General features: G+C 29.1%; 1 protein-coding gene across 1 annotated transcript; it reads left to right on the top strand.

Moving 5' to 3' along the window:
• The first annotated feature begins 8914 nt into the window (after positions 1 to 8914).
• Positions 8915 to 9343, top strand: LOC129975494 (uncharacterized histidine-rich protein DDB_G0274557-like). The gene has a single exon (XM_056088556.1). It carries the CDS (start codon positions 8915 to 8917, stop codon positions 9341 to 9343), a length of 429 nt encoding a protein of 142 aa, XP_055944531.1.
• Positions 9344 to 16387: the final 7044 nt, after the last annotated feature.

Genomic DNA, 16387 nt, shown 5'->3' with positions numbered 1-16387 from the left:
GCTAGAAATCAGTAAAAAATGTTGATGTTCACAAAACTATAAAGATTAAAATATAAAAACTGAATACTACAAAATTATCAAACGAGATTTTATTTACAAAATTAAGTAATACAAAATACTGAAATAAGACAATACTTTCAATCGTTAATATAACATTGAAAGTAAATACATATAGGAATATAAAAGTACTCTGATATTATGTACAAAATATATACAAAATAAGCATACAAATAGCATTTATTGCATTCATATTAAATACATTCATTTGAAATAAAGATAATATATAAAGATAAAAATATTAACAGAAAATGCATGCGAAATACCAGGAGTTGGTTGAAATACAGAAAAAAAAATGAGGTAAAGTAACCTTAATGATATCGACAATGCAGTTTTTATGAATTATAACAATATTATGAATTTTAAACAAAATATTCCAACAATATTTTTAGAAATTCAAAGAAAACTATCTTGGAAGTTTTGCAATTTATTTTGTGATTTTATAAGACTTTCTACAAATTTTAAATATTTCAAAATTATTAAGATTGCTATTTTTACATTCATGATATGTTTCAGGTTTGTAACACTAAAATCTTTATTTCTTGACGCTCAGAGACATCTTGAAATTTCCCAGATTGATAAAAATCCACTGATCTTTAAAACGTAACTATAATTTGATTGATTCGTTTAGCTGACTTTCAATTTTTTTTTTACGAGGGGTGTAATCTAGCAGTGGGAGAAATCGACATCAAGATCCATAATGATAAAAGAATTAGACTAAAAATTTAAGTTAATCAAATACTAATTTAAGACATTAATAAAAACGTATGTCAGAATTATTAAATTTAATAGTATTATTAGACAAAATATTTCTATTAAAGAAAATTTAAGCTTTTGTCATTTATTGCATCCATTATAATCGGTCTAGCATATTATGACATGCTTCAATAACATGATTGAAAGTTAAGCAGTGGTATCTAGATTTCCGAAATATTTCATATACAAAAATGCTATCCATATGTAATTATATTCCCAACTGTAGTTTTTGGAAATTTTAAAGATTCTTTTAAAGCATATCCATCGCCATGTTGATCAGGCATGGCGATCAAATGCTTTTTCTTAATCTGATGGATTTCTGATTGACTGGCTAGCACAGCCATCAGTCATCCTTTGTTTGAAAACCACCGAAGAAGAGCTTTCAAATTCCTTATATATATTTTTAATGCATTTCTAAGTTATCAGAATTTTAAATTTTAAGGATAATTACAAAAAAATTATGCTTAGATTTTGCTTCTAAAAACATTATGCTCATCTATTTTTTTTATAGTAAACTAAACAATAAAGGATATTATAATAAAGAATTTGTAATGGATGCAACAAATGGAGGTGTGATTTGACAATATATTTTGCTTAAATAATTATGAATAAGTATTTAAGAAATAGCTGAAATTTAAGTGTTAATGCAGAAATTTAAATTATATTGCAGGTTATTGTTTGATGGTTATAATTTAATATCTTAAACTATGTGATTTTAGATTTAAATGTTCCAGAGCATCGAGGTAAGGAATAGCCATTTTATCGCAAAACTCAATCACATGTACAATACCAATCACATAATTAAAGGCATTTCCTAATTCTAAAATATACAATTTAATTCAGACACAACATCAATGTAGTTTTTTTTTTTTTTTGTGAGATATTATAAAGCTTCCAGATGTCAATTATTTGCAACAAATATGACGTATCATAGAATTTACTGTTGGAAATAAACTTCCTATCTTATTCTTTCTTTAACAAACTTTATCCTCAGATTCCTTTTAACACTGATTATTGAATGTTTTTTCAAAGCTATTATTAATATATCATAGCACAATCTATATAATGACACAATGCAATAAAAAGTAATGATTCATTTTTGAGGTCGTTCCCCTTTTCAAACTCTTTCATTTCTGTATATCCAGCTCTTTTGAACAATTAAAATTAAAACATTTATTTATCCAATTCTCTCCATATCCATTTACAAAAGGTGCGCTGAAGTATCAATATTTTTCATCATTATTTCAGCAAAGACTATCAATTATCGTCAACACATTTTATTTTAGAGCATTAATCATTAAGAATTCAGACTTAATGTTTGTGATATGAAAAAATTCATTATTAAAAGCAAATAAATGGATTAAAATTTTAGTAACTTTGATTCTTAAAATATGGATGACAAGTTCTTTGAACATAAATTCTGAACTGTAAATAAGATAAACACACAAGACTGAAATTACTTTTCCGACAAATATGCAAATATAAGGAATAATTTCTTACATAAATTACACATTCTTTACAAAGCGATGCTATAGTAATTGAGATTTTTACGATACTCTACTATTTCTAGTTTTACAAATCAAATCATTTAGTTGAAATTGAAAAAAAAAAGTCCACCCCCCAATTCTATGAGAATTGAGTGAATTTATAGAATATCAATATAACAGCAATAATACACATACATTCACAAAATTATCAAAATTCAACACTATTGTTTTATCACAATTTTAAGTGATAGTAACATACTCGCAACCACAGACGACAATGGATGAAGTAAATGTAAACATCAAAAGCTCCAATGAAAAGAATGACAGTCATTCTGACGCTAGCTTTTTGAAAAAGATAAATCTGCATTTTAAAAATGCAAGCCCAAAACTTAGAATACAATATATTTTTAGAAATTAAAATAATCTCAAGGAATAAAACTAGAAGTAATTCGAGTTCCTGTAATTTGGACATTTCGATTGATTGCTAGCTCTCACATATAAACTGAAAATATTAGTATTGTATACAAAAGTAGATTAGCTGCATAATTATTTATTTTAATAATTTGGAAGCAACGACGAAGGAAATATTTAAATACTATTTATCATGACTTTTTATTTGAGGAATTTTAGCAATATCGATTCTTACCAATATGATCGTCCAATTTTTAACAACTCATTATGAATCTGATCAGCTAAACTCAGGCTCAGAGAGTGAGTCACGAGAAAGCTTGAAAATGATATTAAAGCTAAAAGCAGAATAAAATATGTGTTTTTAAAATGCATAAAAACTGTATCGAAACAGACTTATTGAACTTGCTTATACAAAAGCCGTGAATTAGACTCCAACAGATTTCGTTTTGTTATTTTAGACAAAATTTTTGATCAATAGATTTGAAAAGCAGATATTAATTTAAATGCTAAACATTCATATTAAATTTGAGTTTAATAACTCGTAGCAATAGTTTGAAAATAAAATATTTTGTAAAGTATCATTTCAGAGCATGAAAAATAAACATTCAACACCAGTCTTTGCAGGTGGTCATTATTTTAAAAGATAGTAGGAAAGCCTGAGATGTGCTTCCATTTCGTGATAAACATCGGCAATGGTCACAGTTGCGTATTAAAACGAGATTTACCTTTTAAGTTTAGGAAATCGAATTTTTTCCTCACCTGTAAAGTTTCGGATCAAAGCAATGTAAAATAAGATTAAAAAAAAAAAATCAGTGCACATAGTTTTAAAGAAAGACAAATTGTATTTCCCTCGGCTGCCAATTCGAGTTTATAATTAGTAGTAAAACATCTTAATAGATTTTGCAAGAGTTATAATTCCCAAGCTGTCAGCAAAAAATACTGTTCGATGTTGCTCCATTGATATGCATGTAAGAGCCATGAACTCCAAAGTCTTGATGTCGATATAAGATCATTTCTTAGCAATGTTGAAACAGAACCATCTTATTCTAAACTTCTTGTAACATTATCTGAAAAGAAAATGCTAATTAATGCAACTTAAAAATGAATGTATTCGTTTTAATGAACAAAAAAACAATAGCAAGAGCAGTGATTTGCCGAAGTTAACTATACACAAATTTATCAAAAAACAAGGTTTCTGTATCAATACCAATGACTACATTAGATAATTTTTTAAGAATATGTTTCTGGTGTATCAAAATATGGAATTGAAACTCTTCTCTTAAATATTTTAAATTATAGTAATATTTATTTAATCACTAAATATTTCTATTAAGATTAATCTATTTACGTGGCCTCTGCATGTATCAGATCAAAGCAAAAGTAAAATGCAGTGCAAGCGATAAGTGCGTATGAATACACGTTTTCTTTAAATGCCAAATATTTTCATTTTCGGTTTAACATTTTTATTTTGGCACTAATGAATTTCAACTTACCAAGTCCTTGAACTTTAGAATTGTCTTCGTATTCCAGATTAAATATTTTTTGCACATCTTGGAAATCTGGCCTCGAACTAAGATTGGTCTAAAACTGAAAATAGTGTCTGAATTTAAGAAATCATTAGCAACGTGTGAATAGTTTTTCTCTGCAGCATAATAATCAGCAAACGCTGATGAATCCATATAACTATGGGTTCATTGACGTTAGATTCGACTTGAGTATAAATGCAGAGACGTGCATTCTAATTTTCTTTTCTTGCGACATTTGAAGGATTGCTCAGGCCAAAAACTTGAAACAAAGTACGGTACATGGCATTTATTCCCTAATTATGTAAATATACGGAATATTTATTAGCTTCAATCCCACATAATTGAAGCATGCTTATTTTTATATACCAAAACAATTTATGGTACTGCATATATCCAGGTGTGTTCTTTTGATCGAAGCTATTGAATAAAATGTATCTATAAGCCGGAATGTTAACCAGTCAAATTTTGTAGAGCAAATCAATTTCAATTTTCATAATATGTCGTACGTTGCAAGTAGTTAAGAAGAAAGGTAATATCAAACACTGAAAGTGATAATATAGTCGAAAACTGATACTTCTGCTTCTTCACACAGTAGAAGTTCGTTTAAAGTCTTAGTCGTAGGTAAATATCTGAAGAAAAATTACTTCCAAAGTAAATCTAAGAAAGAATGTTTAAAATTTTCGAACTGTATAGATTTCAATTCCTGTAATAGAAAGTTTGATATCAAAGACTCAAGACTTTAATGCTTATTCTAACTCGGTTTGTTCCGTTTCCCTGAGTGTTACTCAGAAATTAAATATTCTTGATAGCTTATTTCCAAACAATTTTTTTTCCTCCTGTTATTTCTTCCAAATTCTATGCGAATTTCATTAACAAAGCAGATCAATACATTTTTTTTAACATTTTAAAATATAAAAACTATATAAAGGAGTTGGAAATATGTAAGCTATTCAGAAGCTCAACATTGTTTTATTTGTTCATGCCATTCATTTTCAGGAAGATTTTGAGTTAAGTCAGCAATATTTCTTTTCTATCGCTGACTTCATCAGCGAGCTTGTCTATGACAAGTGAACGAAATAACAGATAAAAGAAATAACAGATTTTTTTTTCTTTTACAGAGTTAGTTTAGATAGTTCAATAGATCAACTATCATCTGAATATCTAGAAATTTCATGATTTATTAGATCACTTTTGAAGAGTCTTATAAATAAAAAATAAGGTGTATTTTATGACGAAATCCATTCCTTTCTGAAGACTGCTTTAGAGTTTCATTTGCTTTGAAGTTTGTGAAGAATTCATGGCAAGTTGACCTTTTTATACTTATTTATCCACAATCGCTTGAGAATGTCACAGTTGTACAGGATACCTCGGTCATAGATTGCACAAGACAGATCAATCAATTCTGGAATCCTTGGGAAAAAAAAACAGCTGTGACATCAGGAAATAAATGTTAATTATTCATTCAGACAGTTTCAGGATATGATTGTAATGCATTTTAAAAATTTTCGATTTCATAAAATTGCAATAAAATGCAATTTTGAAAAACAAAAAGGGAAAAGAATGAACAATTTATCAAATAAAAGAATTTCGTTGAAATATTTCCTTACAGTTGAGAATTCAACATTTTATGTAGATTAGTAGCTAAATAAATCATCTAAAATGGATTTTATTTGATTTAAAAATTGATTTGATAGCAATCGTTTAATGTTTCATCTCATTTTCGTTGCTGCTTTAGGGATTGATCATTTCCTTAAAGAAAATGAAATCATTTCATTCTAGTTAAAATCATGATATTCGTTTTGCCGTCGAACACGATAAAAATTAACACGAATTTGTTTCGGAATTATTTTGAATAAACTCAGATGCTAAGTCCTAGGCATCTACATTTAAGTGAAATTCATTCTGGCTTTACGTTTATCGAATTACCATAGCTCAGTTCATTAAAAGTAATCAACATATACGAGTTCATTAAAACGAATCAAATATTTGTCCATATACTTGAGAACTGACCCATTCCAGTTTCGATGCACGATTTGGATACAACCAACAAATCCACCCTTATATAAAAGTAATTCCATCTTAATGTGCAGATTCGCTTTCCATATAATTTATGTTTTTATTTATGATACGTTAATAAATACATGGTTCTTTTATGACATCGATGTTCGAAATTGTGTCGAACCGCGAATTGGAATGTGGCATAATGCCTGCTATAGATGGATATTTACCAGAAATTAAGTAGAAAGAATGAGATAAGCGCTTAATTTTGTATTTGAGTCATAATATTTTGAGACCAAAATGAGATCGGGTCAAAAATTTACGGCGCTTGAGATTATTTCAAGAAGAAATTTAATACAAATTTCATAAAAGAAATACTGGAATTTCTGATTCTAAATGAACGAACTCAAGATAGAAAACCGTTAATAGAAGAAATTGATAACCGTTAGGTTAGAATCATTTCTGGAGTTAAAACAGCTGAAAAACAAAGGAAAGATAAGATTCGTGTTCTGAAAACTATCCCTTAATCTTAATTTCCGGTTACTGAAAATACATGAATATTTAAAAGAACAGAAAAAAGCATTCATCATTCAAAAATAACAGATTGCTGCTATTTGATATCCAATAATCATTAACCATTCCTGTCAATATTTTTTATTGATTTTTAGAACCCAAAATCATTAATTATTCTCTGATATCGAATCGAAATTCATTGCTTAAAAAATTCCCATGAAAGGTTTTTAACTTCATCAGATTTAATGTGAGCTCCTATTTAATTTCAAGATTGTATTATCAATATTGGAGGAAATCCAAACATGGTTTATCTTACGTTTGTGACATCTAATCGAAGATCAAATCTGATAATTATAGAGAAGTTTTTTCTCTTATCTACAGCAATGTTTCCTTTAGAGCTGTGAACTATCACTCTACTCAGCTAAATTTTTGCTCTTACTTATGGATTTTTTTGGATTTCGTACTTAGCTATTAAACCTAAAGCTAATTCTCTTGGGAAAAGGTCTGTGCTGCGCTCTGTCTTATTTCCGCTCAATGTACAATTCTTTGTCGATTCATTCAGTTTCCCATCGAGATTCTTGGTAAAAGTTTGAGATTTGCAACAATTAGACATTTCATTGGTAGATATCAGCATAATTTCTAACATTGTAGCTATAATCATATTGTAAGAAATAAGAAAGAAACGCGCTCAAAAAATGGTACACTTTTGAGATGGGAAGCAACTATTATACAGAGCGGCTTTACATTTTCATTCTATTAAGTAGAAATTTATCTCATAATATACATGTCTGTATTTACTTTTTACTGAAATTTACTGCATCTATCGGAAGGATAAAACTGACTTATTAGAATCTGATGCGTCAAATGTCCTTGACATATGAAATATATTGTAGATTTATATAAATGCACAAAATTTGTTTTGCATAATACTGATACTTTTGTACCTGGAAAATACTTTGTTTTATATGCTGAACAAAAACTGTCTATAGTAAATTTAGGAAATGTTTTAAAATATAGAGAAAGATCATTCAAGGGTTTATTTTTTAATAATTCAAAAACTTTGAAAAGACTTCCTTTAAGCTGCCGGGCTTGATTTGTCTATAAACGAGCATTCGAATACTAGGGATTTCCGAAAACAAATTTGTTCAATATTAGACAGGACAGATTAAGATTCCTAAAGTTTTATATAAAACCATGAAATTAAAAGATTTTAATCTATGATTGGTATAGAATGCTTGGGCCAAGCTTTCTAAAGTAGAAAAATTAAGACATTAAACTCTGTAGTTTGCTGAATACAACTCTAAAATCCGTGTTAAATCCTAACTAAGCTTGAGATTCTCCTAACTTCTCTAATATGAAAAATTCTATTAAGTAAAATTGACATTTAAATAACCATTTAAGTTTAGGCTTTATAATCTGATTTTTTATAAAAACGTATCATTCCGAAAATATTGCAGGCATTTTTCATTTTCGAGACCATCATGGAGGCATTCTTAAATGATTCACTTCCAATGAATTCTTATTTTTACCCATACAAAAGACATATCCGTTTGAAATATCTAGTTTAAACATAAATGAATGAATGAAATATTCACTGAAATTCGAATTTTAACATCGAAGTAACAAATTATAAAGAAAAAAAAAGTTCGCTGAACTGTTCCTACGACCCAAATTTTCAGATCCTGTAAAAAAATGAAAATTCCTTCAGGGGTGTAGGGGTGTATTTTTTTTTTATTTTCTTTGGCAAAGGGAAGAAAATTTCGCGTAACAAGCTTTGATTTACAAGAGCTTATCAAATTAACCCTAAAAACATTTCTTTGACATAATTTTTCAAACAAAACTTAATTATGACATTTCGTCCTTAAATTAGGACATTGCCAAGACATAAAATAATTATCTCACAAAACGCTTCTGTACTCTTACCCTCCACCTACCAAACTACTCTCTCTCAGCACAACTCACAATAATAACCCCTTTCTGACATTCCCAATATTTTTGACTGCGAAACACCAGCTAATACAGTCCCATTCATTACCCACACCGCCACAATACCCGAATTTTCAGCAACACACACACGCGCACTAACCCACTCCACCACAATACCCGAATTTTCGCCACCATACACACATAAACCCACTCCCCTCCCACTCTCTTCATAATTCCAATATGTCTCATCCATTCCGCCACGACACTCGAAATCCCAACACCACATACACTCATTACCCACACCACAACGGCACTCGAAATCCCAACACCACATACACTCATTACCCAGACCGCCGCGACACTCGAAATCCCAACACCACATACAGACATTACCTACACCGCCACGACACTCGAAATCCCAACACCATATACACTCATTACCCACACCACAACGGCACTCGAAATCCCAACACCATATACACTCATTACCCACACCACAACGGCACTCGAAATCCCAACACCACATACATTTATTACCTACACCACCACGACAAGCGAAATTCCAACACCACATGCAGTTATGCACTCCACCACGACCGCAATAGTTCCAATACTACACATATTACCCATTCAACTACGAATCCCACTGTTCTAACATCACATGCATGACGAAATCAACTAGGATACCCGCTTTCACTATCATAAGTATTACTAACTCCACCAAAACACCCACAAATCCACTACCATCAGCATTATCCATTTCACCAACACCCACACAATTCCTACATCAAAGTGACCCACACAGTTAAAATATCATACATTACTTACAATACAATGGATCATAATTTTAACAGCGAACAAACCCATAGCCCTTTCCAATCCAGTACAGTTTCCACTCTTTACCTACTATGAATACCAGTGACATTCATTATAAAATCCCCTGCCACTATTCTAAGTCAATGGATTTTATAGTTTTTAATCCACGCATTGAAATCTAGGAAAGAAATTTCACATACCGCAGCAACAAGGTTACTCAGTGCAACATACAATTCTAAAAATTTATTAGCATGATTTTAGGGTAGCGATAACCTACAGCGATGCTTTGATGTCTCTAACGCAATAAAATTGTATTTATAGAAAAATAGAATTGGGAGAAAATTTGTGGCACTACCATCCATTCTGTACTGATTTGTACAATACAATTATATTTGCATCTAATTTTTTTTTCGTTTTGAGGACAGACAAAGATTAAATCAATTGTATGTGAAACAAATAAAGAGATTTTCTAATTATCTACACGTCCTAGAAAACCCAAAACATTCACTCCTAATGTAGTATAGCTATACATATTGAATTTTTCAGAATTGATAAAGAACTCTTAACAATTTCAATCTCTTAAACGACAGACGACCAAATTACTTTTCACAAATTATGTTGCTTTTTATATAAAATAGCTCTCAAATATTCCTTTGTATGCCTTTCCAAAATCTCTCTCCCTTTGTCTTCCTGGCAATTGTTTAAAGACGTGTATTGTTTAGCGAAAAACAAACCGCTGACAGTGAATTATTCTATCACTGTTTTAAATAACATACTTAATGATATGCATCTTTCCTTATTTAAAGATGCAAATGATCGTTACCATATACTGCATCTCATAGAAAATTGCATTTAAATGATCTCCATATGTCCATGATAAAAATAGGAAAAATAATTTTGCTTGTTAATCAAAACTACCTTTATTAACCTTTTTTTCTCTGAATTTATTTAGCATCCTAATTAGATGGCATCCTATTTTGAGACTTCTATAAGAACTGGAAATGAAGTTCATTAATTAATAACTTAAAAATTTAAATTAATTTGAAAAATCTATCAAAAAGTTTCAGTTACTCATCGTTTATATAATATTGAATTTTTGATGGCAGTGAAATAGTTCTTGGACACATCGTTTCATCTTGCAAGATGTTCATTTTTTGCTATTTTGTAGCTTTTCTAATTACAATTATTCAGATTTTAACTATTCGAAAAAATTTTAAGATGCATCAAATCATATCCCAAAGTAATCTAAATAAATAAGAAAGATTTATCGCCTAAATGTCTTACAGCCCTTTCTGATAAGCAAATATTCTAAAATCATCAGATCTTACTTTATACAGCAAAGTTCTAGTGGAAATGGCATGCTTAAATAAGCGTCCCGCGCTCCATTTTCTTTCCCATAATCCATTTGTTGTATTCATTATATGAATCTGCAGCTTGTTGTCATATGAGTCGGCAGCTTGGAAATATACCATGACATTCCAAGATGGAACGCGGCAACTTCAAATGACTTGAGCGTGACTTGATGGCTGGATATGAATTATGTGCTTTCATTGAGAATTCCATTTGAGAAGACATGAGCTGTAACGAAAAGACTGCATTAATCGTTTGGAAGGTAATTGTAGAAACATGCGTATTAAATTTACTAGAAATTTATATTTCGGCACAACTTACAAATACAGTGATAAGTGCCAAATGTAGCTGTTGTGATTAGGGATTGCAATACCGAACCAAAATTTCAATACTGGTATTCGGTATTTTTTAGATCTTAATACCGGGATACCGGTTTTAATACCGGTATTAGAAATTTTGGAAAAAGAAAGAAAACACAGGTGTTTCTTCGTTTTATTTGCCAGTTTTATTAGAGAGTGTAAATATCACAAAAATAATTTGTAACTTATAAATTATAACAGTATATAAATAATCACAAAAAAGTAAAGGAACAAACAGTATACAAAAAACACAAAAAAAGTGTAAATATCACTATTCAGTATGTGGTACTATTACAAATTTTTGAAATGTGATCTTAAAAAATATAATGCATCAATTATACTGTCATTAAGCCTGAAAAGTAATTTTGTGTAAAAATTAACAGCTGTCGAAAACTCTCGTTCAGCATCTACGGTAGTTGGTGGTACTGCTAGCGATGCGCGATATACTTTTTCCAAGTATTTACCTCTAAATCCCTCATCTTCAAATAAATCGATTTTTCGTCGGATGGTTTTGGATATAGCTGATTTCTGTATTGTATTTTGGTTCGTTGAATTTTTCTTTATTTGTCGCTAATTCTAATTTTTGATCAAGAGGCAATTCCTTTTCACTATTGACATTAGTATCATCATGATCTTCGATAACTGAATCGAATTCTAAATATGGATAGGTTTGTGGGTAAAAAATTTTAAGAAAATTTACTATAAACTCAATCAGATTGAATTGGTTATTTTGTTTTCTTCTTTTTTATTTTCATTTTTAAAATAATTATAATTATGTAAATACCATAAGACATTTTCTATTTCGGTATGCCTGCCTTCTGTGAGATTTTTCAATGTAATATATAATTCTTCAGATAGTGATACGTGCTGTTCTTTCTGTGACTGCAACCTAAAATTTATTGTTGCATGAGCTGTTAATAAATTAGAATCTTTCCGACATAATGTCTCAATAGTCAGTTTTATTGGAAGTAGAACTGATACAGTTCTGGATATTAAGTCGAATTCACTATCTGAAAAATTAATTTACAGAATTAAGTCGATTATTGCTTTTTGGATAGGATTTCTCAATTTCAAAAATCATTCCATCATTAGGAGTAAACTTTTCCAACGTGTTTTAGAATCTAATTATAACATATATTCTGTTTTATTTTCAGTTAGTATATATTTTAGTAATATGTCATTTTTTTATAGGGGAACGTTTAAATATCTTAACGATTTTTCGAACTTCATAAATTATAAGAAGCAATTCTTGATGGGTTAATATTTCATCCTCACTATCAATATCTTCTTCAACAATTATACTGTCATTATCTTCATTGTCAATATCACTCTTACCCTTACTCTCTTTAAAGTTGGAATCCGAAGTTTCTATATGCACAGTATTTGGATTCTTCCGTTCTTTATTTATTTATTTTTTTTAGTACAATACATCTATTGCTTCTAATTGAATTCCATGAGCATAGCACAATTGCTGATTTACACCAATCAACTTTCCAACTTTTTTCCTAACTGTTGCTCCATCAGTCGTTATGGTTACAATATCTTCTTACAGGGATAATCCATGTTTCGCTGATTTAGATTTAAGCAATTAAACCATCCATTAGCTAATTAATTTCGCCCATTAGGGAAACATAAACACAAAAAAGTAAACTATTTTGCTATGTTAACGATCCTTGAACATATAGTGGAGACCATTTTAAAAATTTCTAGTAAATACCGAAAAACCAGTATTTAAACTTGTGAATACCGGTATTAAAAATCATACAAATGGCTCAAAATACCGGTATTGGAATCCCTAGTTGTGATTAATCAGTATCATTAAGATATGGTGTTTCCCAAAAACAAATATATCGAAATTTTAAAACGGGAACTGAAATCCATCAATACATGAGATTGCATTAAGTTTTTAAATCCACTTTCAATTCTGCTTCCTGTGCTTAGCATCAAACCAAATTCTCTGTGCTTTCTAAGTAAAACGATAATATAAGGAACAAATCGGAATCAGAACAAATCAAAATAGGAACAATTGCTTCAAATCAACAATTTTAAAAACCTAAATTTAAATCTAATTTTTCACAAGCTTTTATCAAATCCTCTATATTTTTTCCTCTAAATTTTATTATGGTAGCGAATTTCATGTACTGCAGTTTAATCATTTGTTTTATTTTATTTTCTAAATACATGCTTTGAATATTTGTAGTTATACTTCTTTAGTTGCATGAAGCAATCCTTTCATTAGCGACAAAACGCGCTTGCCAGATGTGCAGAAAAATGAATGAAGTGAAATTTTAGGAGAGTTAGGCGCTAACTTTCTAAACGTGCAGGTTTCAAAATAGACATATTACTACAACATAGTATTAATATTTTTAATTTTAATTAAATATATTACATATGTTTTAATTCGAGCCGTCAGATGAAAATATTGTATTAAAATATATTTTCATCTTAAATTGGAACATGAAAATTCGAATTCCATAAATAATATGCAAGTAATTCGTGTATTTCCGATTTATATATTATATATATAAAGAAGTTTTGAAGATGTGGTGGTGAACAGACAAATCTGGAATTAATATCCGTTTTTCCTCGGGAGGGAATGGTTTGCACAGAGCTAAAGGTGAAACGTTTCGCATCAGATCACAACAGCAAGAAAGTTCAGAAGTGACTTGATCACAAGTGAAAGAAAATTTCTCCTTGCTGTTTTCATCAAAAGATTTTAAGGATTTCTTTAACAAGTGCTGATTTTAGAAAGAGAATCTTGGGTACCCTTGAAAGAATTTCTTAGGGATTAAATTCTTATACCTTAGCTTGATGGATGAGAATTAAGGTGTACGTACACACTAGAAGATTTTTTTCTTTAATTTTATCTTTAAAAATCCAGTTTTTTCACAGTAGGTCATTAATATATGTTTAAACCAATTTCAGTGAGAAAAAACCATATTACACTAATTATTAATTAAATAATATTTAATGAGCTAATTAGCCTATTTTTTGATACATGATATCTTAAATTCTAATTTGTACAGACACACAATTCTAGTTGGAAATGATGCCTAATATTAGTCTTCATGTTGTCTGCCTCAATCAAGTTATAAAAATGTATTGTTTTTTAAACAATTTTTTCATCAACGATAAATAAAAAAAGCGAGATTTTTTCTGTAATTTTAAATTTTAAATAGCTATTAAAAATTTATTTCTATAAATAAAACTTAAATTGAGGCACAAAACATCCGCTATTTCATACAGATTATTTTGATATATAAATAACTGTATTTGGTTAATTTATTGTTGAATTATAATTGTTTGAATGGAGCAACATAGTGGAAAAATATCTAATCTTCATATAATGAGTTTTAAAAACACCGTAACTAGAGTTTTTAATGAAAGTACCTCAAGAAAAATAATTATAACTCGAGAAATATTTCGAATATTGACAACATCTTGGTATCGTTTGAAAGCTAAAGGATCAGAGAACATAAAAGTATTCGATATTTTGAACGATTTTCAAAGTTTCAAGTGTGTTCATACACCTTAAGATGGTCAAACTTTTTTTAGTGTTGTTAGGAATAAAAACTAGTTCGAATATGAATAAGATAATTTTAGAATAGAGTAATATGGATTAATTTGAGATAAAAAACGGAGTAATACGTTAGAATGGAAAAAATAAGTTAGGAATGCTAACCAAACTGAATACAAATATTTTAAATTTATTAAAAGTCAATCCAATAATTTGAACATTTGAAATTTCATTTAACTGAAATATTTAATGTTAATGTATACTACAAAATTTTAGTAGAATGAAATATTTAGTTTATAGGGAAAATTCGGAACACAGTTTATCAAGTAAAACAAAATCATCAATATTAATTGTTGAGAAAATAAGGAACGGTATATATTCACTATGTATGATGATAAATATTTACGAATGTACTCCTTCCTACAAGACATGTTCTAAAATGTCTTTAGATTTAAAAAATAAAAGCACTTTTGATTTTTAAAATTCAATAAATAAGGAATGAATGGTTTTTTTTTAACTCATTTACTCTCATTTTCAACTTTAACATGTTAACTGTCTTGTCGCTCATAATGCAAATGCGTGGCTGCAAATGAATTAAGATTAAAAATTTCACCTTTTCAATGAAATAAGAAAAATGATCTTGAAATTGGAAAAATGATCTTTTGCTGGATAACGTAAACTACTCTACAACTATTATTTTGATTTTTTTTCTTTTTATAGAAATGCTTCGCATTTTACTCAAAAGTATAGGTATAAAATATTCATGAGAAGATTTTTATTTCAAACAACGAAGGTCGAAATTAATTTCAATAAAAGTAGCATCTATTACCCAAAAAAACATCGATTTCCCAATTTGAGAGCTGTAAGTAAATCGATTTGCCGTGCACAGCATTTAATTCTTCCAGTCACTACGTAATGTGATAGAGTTTAAATATAGTGTGCCAGCCTATAAACATAGTTTATTAAAATAGTGGAAGATATTTAAGACCACAAAACAATTTAAAAAAGACCAAAGAAAGTTAATAGACAAATTATAATTGAAAACTTTCAATAGCCAATAACCACAGAATTTTAAAAGAATAACTATATCGATTTCACTAATATATGGCATATTACAATTAACAGAAAACTAAAAATTTTACACTGCTTATTACTTGAAAAATTAATTTTAGAGTAATATTTATATCTGAAATACACTTTTAGTGCAAACTTTTATTTGAAAATCGATTTCTTGACATTAAAACTTCTTAGAAAAAACTAAAAATTGTAAATTTATTTTCTAAAGAACACTTCCAGTCATTGGTCCATATGAAAGTTTCACATGCATCTACTGATGCGATTAGTATCTCCTTTCAACTGAATATGATAAACTATAAAATACGTTTTTTTTTAAGAATATTTCGAGTTTAAAATGCTGCAACACTATAGCGATCAACAAGAATAACTGGACAACAGGAATATTTGCCATTTAAATAGTATGGCTTCAAAACTTAAATTTTTTCAGATGATATATTACCTAATTTGGTACTGAATTAAACTTTGCTAAAGTATAATGGCTGGTACCGTATCGCGTAGTGGACATTTTTCCAACTTGTTTACGATGTTTTGAATTTAACAGATTTTTTTATATAATACCTCTATAATAACAGTAAACACAACACTAAATAATAC

Source organism: Argiope bruennichi, chromosome 7 (assembly GCF_947563725.1).
Source record: "Argiope bruennichi chromosome 7, qqArgBrue1.1, whole genome shotgun sequence".
In the NCBI taxonomy this organism is placed as follows: domain Eukaryota; kingdom Metazoa; phylum Arthropoda; class Arachnida; order Araneae; family Araneidae; genus Argiope; species Argiope bruennichi.
Note: the sequence above shows the minus strand (reverse complement) of the source record. Positions and strands in the feature narration are given on the sequence as shown.

Coding starts and splice junctions, on each gene's coding strand:
- LOC129975494 (XM_056088556.1), top strand. CDS start 8,915: ATGTCTCATCCATTCCGCCACGACACTCGAAATCCCAACACCACATAC.